Genomic DNA, 13,292 nt, shown 5'->3' with positions numbered 1-13,292 from the left:
TGCTCAGGTCCCTTCTGACCCTAGAAACTATGAAACAAAGTAAGAACAGAACACCACCTATAATGAACACAGTTTATAACTCCTGATTTGGTTTTAACAGAGGGTTCATTAGAGCTGGATGCAGACAAGGATACAGGGTTCTAGTAGAAACTTTAAATACCAGTCACAAAATGTCAGCACACCACACTGACATTTAATCCTACTTCCAAAAGAAAAACAGAACAGCAGTACCATATTTTCTTGCATACAACATGCAACTTACCCCCCCACCCACATCACCTGCTAGAAGTTGTGGTGCATATTTTAAGCACCATAATTATACATAGTAATAGCAGTAGCAGTTTCTGCATCTCAAGCTTCTGCCAAGAGAAAGGAAGTAAAAGTGTGTGTGTGGAGGGGGGGAGGGGCCCCGGAGAGCAGCACAGTGGAGAAAGCATTCTGCAGCTAGGGGCTTAACAGACAGCTAGTGTTTCACCACTGTTAGCTGCAGCTGTGCTTTCTTTTTCTTCTCCATTCTGCCTTTCAAAAACAAGGTACACATCTTATTTGTGGGGTGATATATACAAAGACACATGGTACTACATGATCAGACAGCCTGTATTAAAAGGCTTAATCTAATCTTGGTCCATGCACAGGCAGACTCCTGAAGTATAGAGATTCTGCCTCACTTTGCTACTTCAGACAAGAAAGCAAGCTAAAGGAACAGACACAATGTGTTTATACCAGCCAAAGTGAGGAGTGTTGATACAGTGTACAGCTCAACACTTGAATCTAGCCCAGAATTACCTTAAGGAAAAGAAAAGTGTGCATAAAACTACACTTAAGTGTTGCATGTCTGCAGCAACCCCAAGTTAGTCATCTGCTATAGCCGAACAGGCTATTATCTCTGTCTCTTGTTACCTAGAAGTTTAGCAGCTAATCTGGTCACATGTACATGTTCTAGATAGTAGTTCGATTCATAAAGCAGGGAGCGTGCACACACACAAAAAAAAAGTGTCATGTGTCCTGACCCATAATCGTGCAGGATTAGGGTTCTGGACACCCAAATAGCTCTCTTGGTCTAGTTCTTTCAGTGGTCTAGACCTCTCAATAGCCCTACTGTAATCAACTTACACTATCTAAAAATAATCAAGGGTTGACAACCTTTCAGCAATGGCAGGCCAGATTAGCACAGTCCAGTCTCAAGGCAGGCTGATACTGCTGTCACCACTTCCTAATGAGGGTTATGATATTAGACAAGCTATAACAGACATGTTTAAAAAACACTAACTCACTCAGCATTAGTATTCTCTCACACAGAAAAAGTAGCCCCACCTAATGCCTCTGAAACTTCACATTTTTACTCTGTACCTCAATAAAAACTAAAAGTCAAAATGTTATTCTTAAAAGTGATCAGTATGAAAGAACAAAATGAATCCACCACTCAGACTAGTCAATAAACAACTAGTCAAGGAAGAAATGAGGAATGTGAGCTGGTGTAAAGTGTTTGTAGAAGCTTAGAAATTACTCCAGAAGTTACACAAGCGCACATGTAGCGCATCTGCTGCCATCATCAATTGTCACTCCACAGTAGCCAATTGTTCAAAGCAAACGGGCTTTACAATAGCCAGGCACCGTAACAGTGCCTACTTTGCGCAAGCAGCTTGTGTCTTTGTGCTATAGAAGTTTACAGTGGAGTAAGGTCCAAGGTATAATCACGTAGTAATCATGTGGTGTCTAAACCCTGAAGCTGACATGTCTTCAGTTTTGTCCATATGACAGGAGAACCAGATTTGGTCTTCTACCTGGTTGTCCAAGCCTCAAAAATGCCACCTTCATACCCAGAAACAGAATGCCAACTTGTGCATATGTAGCTGTTTGCATGCATACAGCTTCTTGGACAGAACAGAGAACCTGTATATAAGTAGCATTTTGTGATTTAACCACAAAGATGATCAAGTCTGCTAATCTAAGCATCCAGAAAAGAATATAAAGCCACATTAGGTCTTCGGCAGACAACCTATACCAAGTCTAGCAATTTTACATAAAAGGGTTAATTTCATAGATCTCCCTGCCAGTGAAAAGCTAAGCCATAGGACAATGCCATTCACAAGGGGAGCACAATCATTTCTAAGGTTCAATGCAATCATTTTATTAAAAAAAAAAAAGTAATTACTGTTTCTTCACATTCCACATGTACCTTTCCCCCAAAAAATTAGCTTTCCAAATTGGGGGTGCACATCTTAAGCAGGAAAGCTGATTTTCTACACAGAATAGAAACATGAATATGCTGCATGATGGGTGATGCTGCTTTTCCTTCCCTCCCCTTCAGCAGTAGCATGGAGGGAAGGGCAGCTCCAGGGGAGTTACAGTGGTCTCTCCTTTAACTGCTGCTCTATCTAAAATTTAAAACCAACTGCTTGGCAACAGCAGTGGCATTTCTATTCAGGCAGTGCTGAAGTAGTCAGTTTACTTCATGGTTCATTGCAAGTCCTGATAATTTCTCTTCACTCACAGGTGTTAACAATCCTCCCACTTCTAGTGATCCTGATATTTCACGAATCAAGCTATCCTTTCTTTACTAATATTGCTGTTAGGAGAGAGACCAGAAGTAGCTATTTCATAGCCCTGCAGACTGGTTTTAGCTCTTTTGAAAATGGTATATCCACCCATGGAGTCCAGTCTTCAGCAGCTGCTAAATGTTTCACCTTCTGGCTGAGCAGCCAAGAACTACTGACAATTCAGCTGTGAAATGACTGAGACTGTAGCTTTTTCACAGGAAGGTAAGTGAAATAAGGATTAGGCTCTGTCTCTGCTCTATGAAGCCATAAATTGTGAAAAAACAAAACTAAAACATTTTGCTTTCCACAATAAATACGAGCTGTCTTATTTGGGGAGCATATGGCATACAAAAACACAGTAATTTTATTGTGAAAAAACAAGTGAGGAATAACAGGTAATATTAAAATTCTTGCTGGTTTTCAATCATGGAAACTCCTGTTTCAAATTTAAAAGTAAAGAAGTCAAATTAATTGCTGTATCAATGTGGTAGACTATAAATACTGCAATCAAAATACTATTAAAAGTAAATATTTCTTTATGTAAAAACATTAATCTACAAGAAAAAAAAAGTTGCAAAAATGTGTCACCAAAAGCTTTACAAATGACCATACAGCTTTCTAGTATGTTCAGTGACAGTTTTGATTAATTACATGTTATATTTATATAGACTAAATTAAAGAGCTATATGCAAACCAACATATGCTATTTAAAATTGTGTTCCGCAGACGTTCAACTTACAGGATGAGTTGTTCAGATGCTGGTCACGAAGTGTGTGAAGTGCTCCTAATAATTTGTCCATTTTTTGCTTTTTACCTTGCAGCATTCGCATCTTGTTAAAAAGTTGTGCCTTCTCATCAGACAAGTGATCTGATATTGAAGAATTCCTGCTCTGGGAAACTTCCCTGGTAAGTGAAAGACTTTCTGCTTGCCTTCTGTTATCTGGCACAGGCTGAGTCTTAAAAAAAAGTTATTTAATTTTAGTACAAGTAACATGGAGATCCCATAGTTACTTTCTTAGTTATCCTCTCCCATTCCAGCTCCTGTGCAACCTACATGTCACATTACTGAGGTACAGTTCCTTTATAACATGTTCAATATTTGTATAAATACAGTTATCTACATACAAGAGTAATTACACTGATTTAGAAGGGGGAACAGGAAGAAGGCCTTATTGTATTTAATGTTGATACATTTTAACTGATTTACATATTTGTTCTATTCAATATAGTAAGTTAGCAGTTGTTTAGTTCTGGGGTACTTTCCTCATTTACCTTCTACTTACAGTGCAATAGGAATAGGTACCCAAAACACATTAGCTGACAATGCTCACTGGCACTCCATTTTCCTTCCCTTTAAATCAGTCTAATTGTTCCATCTGTCTACAGCCATAGGCATTTAAGAGTAATATATGAAGCTCAATTTGCATAGATATGGTAATAGGATTTAAGAAACAAGCTATTAACTGCATAAATAGACTTCATTTTCTTCAAATGAGCAGTAACTCAGTACACAGTCTTGCAGTGAACACAGACTTGCCTGTGGAATAGTTATAGATTTCTTAATACTCTTTGTTCAGTGCAAGTACATAAAAGTCAATAAATAACAAAACTAAGTTATATTGTTCGCAACTACGTTGGTAGCATAACAACAAAAAGATGATGGAATAAGAAATGTTAGCAATGCTTAACACATATATTCAAAGGACACTCAGCAGGAAACCTGAACTAAAATATACACCAAAAAGGGATATAAGACATTTACCTGAGAATCATGAAGCTGATTGTGAAAACGTTGGATCAAATCATTTAGTTCTTCATTTAGTTCAGATGTCAAACTTACTCCCGAAATGCTGCCTGTAGTCTCTGTTACAACTACAGGAAACAGTAAGTAATTACTGTACAGATCTTTGAAGCAAGAGGCTATTTTACTATTTAGGTTACAACTTAGCTTGTCAGATCAATGAGTGCTTGTCTGTGATGTAAAAGTCATATACTGCATATCTGAAAACCACGTTTGCTATAATACACATCTCCAACAAAAGCAAAAGCAGGAGTTAAGCAAAGAGGAATTTGGAATATATACATGTTTTTTAAATGACTACCTTGGACGATTTCTGTTGGGTTTTTTTAACCAAAAAAACCCACCCCTGCAGCTCCCCAGAACCCCATTAACAACTTCTATAGATTATTTCTGCTATGTATACTTTATAGTGAGAAAAGGCAAATCTCAGATCAAACAAAAGATGTTTCAAGGTCAGATTCCTTTAACACAAATTAGAACTGCGTGAAACTGGCAATTTTTATGGAACATTTTTAACATACATTTACAGTATGTGTGATGATCAGTGAGAAAGGGAAAGGGGAGGGGTCTAAACTGTAAACCTCTTAATGCTTCAGAGTCTTAATTTCGTTCAATTAAAATACAATAATCAAGCGTATTGGTAACTATATATTTCTTCTACTATCAATAAGTCTTTCACACATTTTCATTTCAAGTTCATCAATAGTTTGTCTTTAAAAATAGCAAATTATGACATTAAGGTATAAAAAGCGTTTTTAAAGGTTCCATTTAGAGGATGAAATCTTGCATGAAACCCCAAAAATTACAGGTACTTCATAGCATTACAGGATACACATATTCAAGTATACACTGAGGATATCTTTTATCCTACAGTCAGCTTGCTGGTTTGTTAGCTTGTTAATATAAAGTTCAGCGTTTATAGGTTAAGCAGTGGTAGACAAGGTTCTTCCTCCATGTCTGAGAATTGTGTATCACATAAAAAATACAGTACCCTCAGTCAGAAAAGGTAGCAGGAATCCACCTGGCATAGAGGTATAGGCTGGTAAGGAACCCAACTCAGAAAAAGGGGGAAGGTGGCTGGGAGGGCAGCCAAGTGGCAGGTAGGGAACAAGGGGCCAGGGTCAGGCTGCCAGCCTTCCACCCACCACTTGCCTCATTGCTGCTGGTTTTCTTTGCAGTGGGGTTGGAGAAAGGGGGAAATAAAATTAAGATACCACCCCCAATAATTAGATTCTATACATGGAAACTTAGAACAAATTTTATAAAATTTCCCACGTACAGAATCTAAGGTGGGGGGGCGGGGGGGTTGTCTTTTGGATTTACATTCTTGGATTCAGGCAAATATGTGGGTCCTAGCAGATGTTAGGTATTCATGCAATTACTGTGAAATACTACACATTCGGCCAAATTTATCATGCAATAAGATGGCAAATAATCCACAAAAATGCTCCCCAGTCAGTATCTTTCTGGCTAGCTTGTATCAAGCTTTGATCTGAATGTGTGGTATGCAGTAGGGCTGTGAAAAATTTGGCAGCCATTTCGTTTTGGAGGTGTTTCGGGCCATTTCAGCATCCGAAACACCAAATCCAAATCAAAACGGAAGGCTCCGAAATATCTCTGAAATGAAACAAGGTATCCAAAATGTTTCAGAAACGTTGCAGAAAATTTTGGAGTTTCAGAGCTGGGCTTGCAGGGAAATTGCTGCACTGCCGTGTAACTTAGCTCTACGGAGAGCAGAGATCCGCAATGGGTGTCTCCTCGCTGTCACTGCCTGCCGCACACTGCCTCAGTGACATGGGGCAGGCCGTGGTGGCAAAGAGACCCCAGCGCAGATCTCTGCTCCCTGTGGAGCCAGGTCACAAGGCAGGGCAGTGTTAGTCCCTGCCGCGCAATCTGGCTCTGCAGGTAACAGAGATCTGGGATAGTGCGGGGCAGGCAGTGGTGGCAAGGAGACCCTGGCACAGCTTTCCGCTCCCTGCAGAGCCAAGTCATGCAGCACGAACCAGACTTGCTTGCTGCTCTGCACAGCTTCCTTGCTCCACAATCCAGCATGACAGGGATCAGAGATCCGTGCACGGGTCTCCTTACCTGCATGGAGGGCAGCAGCCCTCCCCCAAACGAGCTACCCACAGTCCCGTCCTGCTCCCCACTAGGGCCCTGCAGCCCCTTGACCCCACTTGGTTGGGCAGTACAGCCTGTTTGAAACAGATTTGGATGAAACGAATCGCTGTCCTCCCAAACAGCTGAATCCAAAACCAAACTGAAATACAGTCGTTTCGCACAGCCCTGGTATGCAGGCCACCATCAGGCTTTAAATGTCCCTGGGTACAGGAAGCCAATCAGCTCTTCATGTGCAGGGACATTCAAAGCCATCCTAAGCAGCCTGTTACCGTGTTGACACTTCTGCAGGGGGGAGGGGGAAAAAGGGGTGTTAGTGAGCTCCCCAATACATAGCACCCACACCTTGGCACATGTGCAGCTGGCTGCACATGGTCCAGAAGTCAGAGCTCCACAATCCCCCATACCATGGCGTGTATGAAGCCTAGCACTTGACAGCTGGAGACTGCAGGCATGCTTAGATAGTGAAATGGTGCACCAGCAGCATACATGCCATGGCAAAAAAAAAAATGAGGATCTGGGAGCTCTCAAGTGTCTGTACTCCCCAGACACTGGATATCTAAAAAGCATGCCCACAGCTCAGCTGCAGGTGTGCCCAAATATAGGGAGCTGTTGATTAGGGAACTGCAGGCACACCTTTTCAAGGTCCACATGAACAGAGAGCCTGGCAAGGATCTGGTTTGCAATGCTGGGCTTCTTGTGCACCAGCCATTAAGTCCCGAGGCCTAACTTTTAATCCCCAACACCTCTCCCCTAAGAAAAACAAAAAAACCCAAAGAAACCCACATGTCCCACCCTTCCCATCTGGCATAGCAGGATACAGACTTTTGGGATACCAATTGCACAACTAAATTAATGTCTACCAGAGCCCTTTAAGGTACTCCTGTCCTTCCACCTACCAGAATCATCCATGACAGCAATTGCTTGTTCTGCTTTCTGCTGCAGAGCAAGAAGAGCAGCTTGCCTTCCCTGAAGAGCTTTCAGCTGTTCCTGTTGTTGTAACATCCTTTTTAATAGATCATGTTGCTTCTTCAAATTCTCTAGCTCCTCTTTTGCCTCTTGCTGGGGGTCTCTGGCCTGAAAATAAGATTGGGTATTAATCATAGATGTGAAGAGATACGGAAACAGGATATCTCAACACAAGCAGAAAATTAGGACAGTACAAACAAAAGAACCCAAATAAAGTTTTCAGAAGTGTAAAGAGACGTAAATGGGGACATAATTACCCCTTTATACTTTTAGAGTTAGTTTTTTCTCCATGTCAAGTTACAGGGCAATTACTGTATCATGCATTGGGATATGTAGTAAGCATCAGTCTCTACATCTGTCAATAAAGCTTCTTTCAAGAACTATCTACAGTTCTCCCTTGAACTACATAATGTTTGTAAAACTGTTTACAAAAACATTTATTTCATCAAGCCAGCAAATTAATTTTCCTATATATTCTTGCTGGATTGTGAGAGTGGAGAGTGAATTCAAGTATACATAAAACTGAGGTTTCTGCCACTAAACTCAATTTTGGTACTGAAATTGTTTTAGGAGTTTATGCAACCAACATCTCCCCTATATTTACTTCCTTAATTGGCCTAACAGTTCCATATTGAATGAAAAAAGTAACCAAAAAATCTGGTCACAAAAACATGTTATGTGACTAACCTAAAAATTCTTTATGGGACTCTGCCTTAAAATTAAAAATCCAGAATGATTTAGTTATCCTCAAAAACTCTAATTATTCCATCCTAAGTGTTAACAATTGCTCTGATCTCCATTCTGTAAAACCATATGTACACTACGATTCTGCATGTAGTTTCTTGGTACAGATTACAACTGAACACATTATTTGATACTCTAATCAGTGTCATACATATGTACAAAGTGCCCCAGCCATCAAAATTTCTATTAGGGGTGCACCAATAAAGATTTTCTTGGCTGATACCGATAGCCAATTATTAATCAGCTGATACCAACCTGACAATGGATATTTAGTAATAAAGCTTGTTGAACAAGCTTTAGTTCAAGCACCCCCACCGCCATTTCTAAGCTTGGGGACGCTGATACAGGAGACAGCGGCACTTTCATTAAAGTGCCACACCCTCACTGCCAGAGCATATGTAAAAGTGCCCCATGCCAGTTGCAGCCCCCACCCTTCAACCCTAGCCTGTGGGCAGCTGCCTGGACCTAAGGCTGTCCAGGGCTGGGTGGTTTCTGGGCCAGGCTCCCTGCTGGGAGAAGAACCCTGATTCACACAGCAGGAGGGAGCAGCTACTTTGGCCCCTGCCAAGCTCTAACTCTAGCCCCTGGGCCACAAACCCCCAAGCACTGCGGGGGTTGACTCACGATGGACCAGGCAGCTCAGCTCCGCCCACCCCTCCCCACCTGTCACATCAGCAGCATTCAGCGCCTTTTATAGTGCCCACCCTGGCCCCAGCCCATAGTTTGTGCCACGCCAGTGTCTGGGACACTACTGAGGCTGCTTTGCTCCAGCCCAGTCTGCCAGTCTGGGGATGGGGGTGTATCCTGGCTCATGGAAGGAAACCTAGACACCCAGGGGCCCTGGCCCCATGGGTGAAAGGGAACCTAGGCATTCGGAAGCCTGGCAGAAGGCTTAATTATCGGAGAACATTACTGGCTACAACAGCCAAAAGAAAGCCAATAGCCAATAATGTAAATTTCTTTTATCAGTGCTGATCCAGTAGGCAACCAATATATCGGTACATCTCTAATTTCTATACTTTTTAAATATGCCTGAAAGAAAGCTTCACTCAAGAAAAGTGTGCATTCCATAAATTATGTAAATCAGAATTAAATATTAAGTTACTATTTTTAAAAGTTTAAATTTAAAGTTTAATGGTCACCTTTCAACCATCAAAACTTTACTAAAATATTGTTGACATATTTCACTGATGAATAGCTGCTATTAAAGTTATGATCCAATATAAACCTGCATCACAACATTTGACAGCTAAGCCCACAAAAATAGGCTATAAAACTGCTAAATGCACCAGATTAAAAAACAAAATTTATAATTGAATTTTTTTTTTTTAAATATAAAAAATTATTTAGCAGAAACTTGGCCATATGGCAGAGGATAGAGAACAGTTTGGGAAGTTACTGGACAGGACAGAATAGAAGGTCACTGACAAGTTTTCAATTAAAAGTGAAAAAGGACCTTATCCCCAGTCCCAAAAACCATGCCTCTTGCCATGTCGAACATGCCCAATAAATGATGCAACTGTGGAATTAGGTATCAGGTCCCTGTGTACTGGCCCTACTGCCAGTACACAGGGAAGGCAGGACTATTATCCCAAGCTCCCCCTACACCAGCAAACAGCAAGCAGGGTTGCCAGTGCCAGTGCAACTGGGAGCGCCAATCCACTGACTAGCGCTCCCATAGCTGGGAGCGCCAATCCACTGACTAGGATCCCAGCCCCAGGAATGCACCAGCCACATGTTTAATTTAAGACACAACGGGAACTGGCGACAAAATTATTACACATAGTTAGTGTACTAATTGTGGCTTATCCCCTGTTTCATCATGCTATTAACTGCACAAAAGTATAGGTGGATTACTAGAAAAAGACGTGACTTACTGGTTACATGTCTTAAACTGCTTAGGCTGCTGGTAGATGTTATGCTTAACACACAGCAAATGAGCCTAATACTCAGGTAGCTGTTTCTACCTCTTAGCTAATTATTTTTATTTAGATTTGTATCCCACTCCATGCAGAAAGGCTCAAATAGTTTACAATAAAGGTGGGGAATCTCAGAAAGGAAACAGGCAGATTTTTATGCACCCTAAAGTTCAGAAACATTTGACAATTTAAAACAAACAAACAAACAAACAAACAAACAACTGTTTTCAAGGGTAAGGAATACTCAAGTTTGTCAATGTTAAACATTCAGAAGCATCAATAAAAGGCCTTTAAAACATTTACTGGAACATTCACTGCAATTCTATAACACTTTCAGAGAATTTCAGAGCATTAAGATTAATTAATATAAATATAACTGTTAAACCCCACTTTAGGAGAGATAAAGGAGGAAACCAAGGCATGGAAAGATCAAGTGATTTCCTCAAGATCACACAGCAAATCAGGGCAGAGAACACACACAAAATGACTTCAGACAAAAAGAGTCAGTTTCTGAAATTCAGCTTTATCTACTAGTAGAGGACTTATTTTACAAAAACAGTTAAGACTCCAACTCCCAAAATTTGTTTTCCTAAAGAGGCATACATTGCACATTTCTATGGGAAACTCATTTGGTCACCTGTGCTGTTTTAAAGTTATTTTTCCCCCTTGAGCCAAAAAGAAAGATGTGTTTGGTTTTCCAATTTTACTTTCCCATATAATATATAAGTTCAGAGAGGCAAAATAGCAGCATTAAAATAAAAAGCAGCCAAATCTGTCAAATTATGAATATGAAGTTACATTAAAGCCAGTTTTAAAACACACTTCCCAGAAACAAAAGCACATGTGTGTTAAAGAGTTACTAAACCTGTAGTTATGGAAAGTCAGATTAATTACTGAATAGACAGATTTAGCTTTTGTCTATTCAGAAGGGAACATCTGTTGGCATTGAGAAAGAAATGAAAAGTTCATTTTTCACTTCCCAAAACAGTTCAACCTAAAACAAACACATGCATAGGAAAGATCTGTATTCAGCTAAAAGTAGGCCAGATGGGAAAATGACGACACAGCAGTTACTAAGAACTTAAATACAAGGATATTCTACTAGGAAGAGATCCCACAGAAATAAATAACTTCGTTGTAAGTAAAGAATACATTTTAAAATAGTTTAGTATTAATAATAGTACAGAAGCAAAAAAACTGAGGGGGGCGGGGGAAGGAGGCAGGGGGGAGAGAAAAAACAAAACAAAGCCAAAACACAAGCGTTGACCTTATTTCGGAGGCTTTCCAAGATAATATTCTGAAGTGTACCTTTGATAGTAATCCACATTCTTGGTTATTAATCCTAATAGGCCAGATTTCCCTGCCATTCACAGCAGCTCTGTCACCTTTCCCTTTTGGACTTGCTGTACCGTCAATGTCTGAAACCTGTCCTTGTGAAGCTGAAATCCCTAGTTTCTCCTCAATGCGGGGCCGAATTCCCAGACTAAAAGATATCTCCTTTATCAAATAATTTTGGATGTTAGATCTTTAGCACACACTCCCACTTAACAAGCAATTTTAAGCTATAGGTTTTAAGATGCAAGTAGACGAGGTCTGCAGATATAATGCAAATTAGCATTTCAACTAGATAAGTCATTCTTGTTTAATAGATTGCTTTATATTTTCAGTGTCATTGTTAAAAAAATCTTGTAAGTGGCAAAATTCCAAATATTAAGCACCATAATTACATTTAAAAGCTCTTATTCTGTAAACACATTCAATAGGCTAATTAAGGAAATCTTACTACTAAAATTCTTGAAGCCACACACAAGTGAAATAATATCCTTCAAGTATAGAGAAAATGATAAATACCTTAAATATAAATATTTTTACTCTAGATCAGACATTTTCCTTCTATATTTTAAAGAAAATTAATAATTAGATGAAAATCTTTATAATTTCTCATCCCTTCACGAGACTCAAAAGCAACTTCTCAAACTTAGGTACTGTCAGGGTTTCTTTTAATTAACTTCTGGCTTGGCCTCTGTATTGTTTAAATGCTATTTTGGAGCTTCCTAGGGAAGTATGGCCTATGGAGCACTTGTATAGTATGGGCTCTCTATTTCCATGTGTTTACACTGAATTATAAAGATAGCTAAAAACTATCCAAAATATTTATTATCCTCCATGTAACAGCAACTGCTCTAGTCACTACAGAAATATTATCTAATTAGAAATGGAAGAGGATGTGGTTTGAACAGCAAATGCAAGGGTATGCAGTCCACAAAATATTCTCTGAAGGTGATCCATTGCTTTGAATTCCTACACTAGAGCAATGCTTCCACTGTATTACTGCAGACTTGCACCTCAACAAGATAGGGTCCACAGTAACAAATGCCGTGTAAACAAGTTCAGATAATCTGCAAGAATTCTCCTGGGCTTGTTTCCTAGTAGAAACACACTTACTCAGAAGCACTTGAGCAGATATTCGAATACTGAGCCTCTGAGGAACAGAGATCTTGCAGTGCTGATGCTGCACAGCCAGAGAACCGCTGCACATACATGTCAGCATGCTCTGCAGGCTTCCTCAGTTGGCCTGGTAACAGATGGCAGCACTGCAGACTTGCCCCAGTAGGTTGACAATGAGCAGTCTGGATCAGCCAGTGCCTCCCTGCAGCACAATGTGGAGACTGTGAAGGGGGTGTTTTCTGTATCTTGCCTGGTGGGAGCAGAAGAGTCCAGCCCAAGTAACAAACTGTCTCATGAGGGACCTGCGGGGATGACGGGGGAAGGTGAGGGAGGGGACAGGAGCGAAGCACCCCAAGATGCTGGTGAACTGTGTTGTGGCTCCTCTCAGAACAGGATGCATAGACATTTACTCTCCCCAATTTATGCCTGATTGTTCTCTGGTTATTTTTTTCCTGGAGCAGCCATTTTTGCTCGGGGAGAAAAAGTCTGAAAACCTGCACTCTTGTGCTTCATACCGAGAGAATACCAAATCAAGTAGAAGCCAGATGTCTGTATGTGGCCAAACTGGTTTCCATCCCTCTGCCCAGCAGTTTTCCCACTAGCAAAAATGCACCATTAATTAAGAATAGTTTAAAAAGCTAAGCTTTTCTGCACCAAAACCATGATACCCTGTTGTTACAATACATATTAAAGTCATTGTTAAAAAGTCTGTAAAAAAAAAAAAAAAAAAAAAAAAAAAAAAAAAAAAAAAAA

At 40.2% G+C, this 13,292-nt stretch overlaps 1 protein-coding gene across 8 annotated transcripts in view; it reads right to left on the bottom strand.

The window, feature by feature from the left end:
• The window catches only part of PCM1 (pericentriolar material 1), an 82,729-nt gene that overhangs the window by 53,185 nt on the left and 16,252 nt on the right, over positions 1-13,292 (bottom strand). For 5 of the 8 annotated variants that reach the window (XM_019525986.1, XM_019525985.1, XM_019525988.1 and 2 more), the window contains 4 exons: positions 11,400-11,588; positions 7,359-7,536; positions 4,303-4,412; positions 3,280-3,496 (listed from right to left, as the gene is read on the bottom strand). In XM_019525986.1, coding sequence (XP_019381531.1) covers positions 3,280-3,496; positions 4,303-4,412; positions 7,359-7,536; positions 11,400-11,588 — 694 coding nt within the window. The remainder of the gene's footprint in view (positions 1-3,279; positions 3,497-4,302; positions 4,413-7,358; positions 7,537-11,399; positions 11,589-13,292) is intronic. The other 3 variants (XM_019525989.1, XM_019525991.1, XM_019525992.1) reach the window with 1 other exon arrangement.

This window comes from Gavialis gangeticus, unplaced genomic scaffold, assembly GCF_001723915.1.
Source record: "Gavialis gangeticus isolate Ggan-Ray unplaced genomic scaffold, GavGan_comp1, whole genome shotgun sequence".
Taxonomy (NCBI): domain Eukaryota; kingdom Metazoa; phylum Chordata; order Crocodylia; family Gavialidae; genus Gavialis; species Gavialis gangeticus.
Note: the sequence above shows the minus strand (reverse complement) of the source record. Positions and strands in the feature narration are given on the sequence as shown.